The sequence below is a fragment of the Gossypium raimondii genome, chromosome 4, assembly GCF_025698545.1.
Source record: "Gossypium raimondii isolate GPD5lz chromosome 4, ASM2569854v1, whole genome shotgun sequence".
NCBI lineage: Eukaryota > Viridiplantae > Streptophyta > Magnoliopsida > Malvales > Malvaceae > Gossypium > Gossypium raimondii.
Genome location: NC_068568.1, coordinates 27,706,320 through 27,709,043, shown reverse-complemented (window position 1 = coordinate 27,709,043; position 2,724 = coordinate 27,706,320). Strand labels below are relative to the sequence as shown.

Genomic DNA, 2,724 nt, shown 5'->3' with positions numbered 1-2,724 from the left:
ATACCAAATTTCCTCCCTTACCTTGGCCGGCCATGCACCTAGATATATCCATTTCACTTTTTATTTTTTTTCATTTTTCTCTCCTCCCCTCTCTTTGCTGTCCATCACCTTGCTCCTCCGTTTTTCTCTCTTTTTCCTTCCATTTCAACACCTAAGTCATCATTTTCTTCTCATTTCTCCTCCACTCCACCACTACCACATAAGGCCGTCGCACCTCCACCTCACCACCATCCCTCCTCCGTCGTCGCTACGTCGTCGCACTGCCGTCATGTCGCCACTGCCAACCACCACCGAAAGTTCCCGATTTTCTTCTTTTCTCCTCTTTTCGTAATTGGTTTATTTAATCTCTCAATTCTGGTTTTTGTTCATAAAAAGATTATCCCACATCCTAATTTCTAACTACTTAATCTTATATCATGTTATTCTCTGTTTAGTGACGAATCCTCCTCTTTAATCAATATTTCGTGGGAAGTGTTGAGCCTTTTTTCCTCCATTATTACGTAAGTGTTCCACCATAATATAAGATTAAAGGATTATTTATTTAAGTAACCACTATAATACATGTGAATGGTTTAACCATAGAGGCTCGAGAATTAAACTCTTCAGTTGGAAGTTGGAATTGGAATCCTTGCGATTGGATTTGCAAAGTCAGGTGTGAAGATTTATATTGATAAAGTTAATTAATATTATATTTAATCTAGATAAAATTATACATGAGAAATATTTAATTAATTTTTAAATAAATCTTTGAAAAGTATATTTGGGCAAATACGTAGAAGTATTCATATGGATTAGTAAAATCCGTGAAAGGAAGATTTCAAGTAACTGGTTCCAAAACTTCAGATATGTGATGAAATATGCAATTGTGTGATTTTTCGGTTAAAAATGTTGATCTGTGATTTCCTAACATTCATGATATGTGATATATGGTGATTTTGGATAATACATGTATTATAAACATGATATTGCTGCATTGAAATTTTGATTCACATGTGATTATGAATATTCTAATTGTGATCCGCATGTTAAGCATGCTATTGTTCTGCCTATGATTCACATGCTAAGCATGCCATAAATCTGATTTTGATTTGCATGTTAAGCATGCCGCTGTGTTAAACCAAAAATAAATCTGATTTACATGTAAAGCATGCCTACTGTAAAATTTGTTATGTATGCCATATCACATATATGAGTTTGGATAATGTGTATGGAGGAAGTATCTGGCAGTATATCTGCAGTTTCTGGTGACTTGACCATAATATTTTGTACCTGGCAGTATATCTGCAATTATCTGGTGGCTCGACCACAATATCCAGTTTCTAGCAACTCGACTACACTATCTGGTGGCTTGTCCATAATATTGGTGTGTTATTGGATGGACGAGTTCTGGGAAACTCATTATGGTGTGTAGCGGAGATGGGTAGGATCTGTTTTATGAAATATTTGCACTGATTTTAAAAAAAAGTTGCATTTACATCGTCATTATGCATTCTGATAAATGTGATTATGTGAACTGAATATTGTATGAATATGATCTGCTTAAACTAATGTTATTACATGTTAATTTCTGTTATCATGAATTGCAACCTACACTGGGCTTTTTAAGGTCACCCCTTTTAGTTTTGACTTTTTAGATGATAATCGAGGATAGGATAGGCTCGACTTACGGAGGTACACTCGGTAATTTTTAGAAAAACTACATTATTTGGTATTTAATATATTTTGAGATGTGTTTTATTATTGTGGGCTTCGGCTTGGGACTTTATTTTGGATTTATGGTTTTTGGATTGTTTGCACGACTTATGTTTTTAAACTATCACTTAAGAGAGTTTATGAAAATGATAATTAATCAATAGATTTTTCACAATAATGTTAAAATTCAACTCAATAGGAGTGTTTTCAAATACAATACTTGATTTTAGAACTTGACGCTACCTACTAAATAAACTAGTATTTTACAAGATTTATATATATATATATATATTAAACCTACGTTTTCAAAATGACAAAACTAGCTTTTATTATGTTAGTTTTCGCTGCGACGTTTACTTTGAAAATAATATTTTTTGAAAACTATCAATACTTGAGTTTTTCTAAAGATAGACGATTTCGATAAAATCTTTCAAGAGGAAATTTAAAGACGATATTTGGCTTTGCTTTAAGTGAAATTAAATGAAGTTTTAAAACTAAGGACGATTATTAAGAGGAAATAGTGAAAATGATTTTCTGCGTCAACAACTTGGTCAATGTGATCTTCGTGATTCAACCATAATATCTAGGCCGAGTTTAGGGGGTTTCATTTAGTGGTATGAGAGTCCAATTTAAAAACTCAGACTGTGGTTTATTTTTGAAAATGCATGCTTGTTTGTGAAAAAGGGTATTTTGGGGAAATCCATGCCTTGGTTAAAACTTATTTTAAACAAAGTTTTGATTCTCTTCTAAAAATTTAAGATTCCGAAGCTGGCCCAAATAAGTACTTCTGGCTTATTGAATTGTTGTTGTGAAACTATAGAATACTATAGATTATGAAACTCAAAAATCTGAAAACTATACTATGAAACTTTAGATTCTAAAAACTATAGTTACTGATACTATAGTGATGAAACATTTAGAACTAAAAACATTTTGAATTGATAATGAAAGCTCATTTCTAATTGTCAGATAAAATTGCATAAACTTAAGAATTTGATAACAAAAGATGAGTACATAAGGCGTTCGTACTAG

At 32.3% G+C, this 2,724-nt stretch overlaps 1 protein-coding gene across 1 annotated transcript; it reads left to right on the top strand.

The window, feature by feature from the left end:
* Positions 1-1,564, top strand: LOC128040372 (uncharacterized). The gene is made up of 4 exons (XM_052629016.1): positions 1-327; positions 435-500; positions 583-652; positions 1,277-1,564. The coding sequence occupies exons 1-4, from the start codon at positions 269-271 to the stop codon at positions 1,409-1,411; spliced, it is 330 nt and encodes a 109-aa protein (XP_052484976.1). The 5' UTR covers positions 1-268; the 3' UTR covers positions 1,412-1,564.
* The last annotated feature ends 1,160 nt before the right edge of the window (positions 1,565-2,724 follow it).

Bases quoted from the DNA above. Each gene is read 5' to 3' on its own strand.
- LOC128040372 (XM_052629016.1), top strand. From the start codon at position 269: ATGTCGCCACTGCCAACCACCACCGAAAGTTCCCGATTTTCTTCTTTT. The intron at 501-582 runs GTAAGTGTTCCA...GTTTAACCATAG, and splicing joins CTTTTTTCCTCCATTATTAC to AGGCTCGAGAATTAAACTCT. The intron at 653-1,276 runs GTGTGAAGATTT...TGTACCTGGCAG, and splicing joins GATTGGATTTGCAAAGTCAG to TATATCTGCAATTATCTGGT.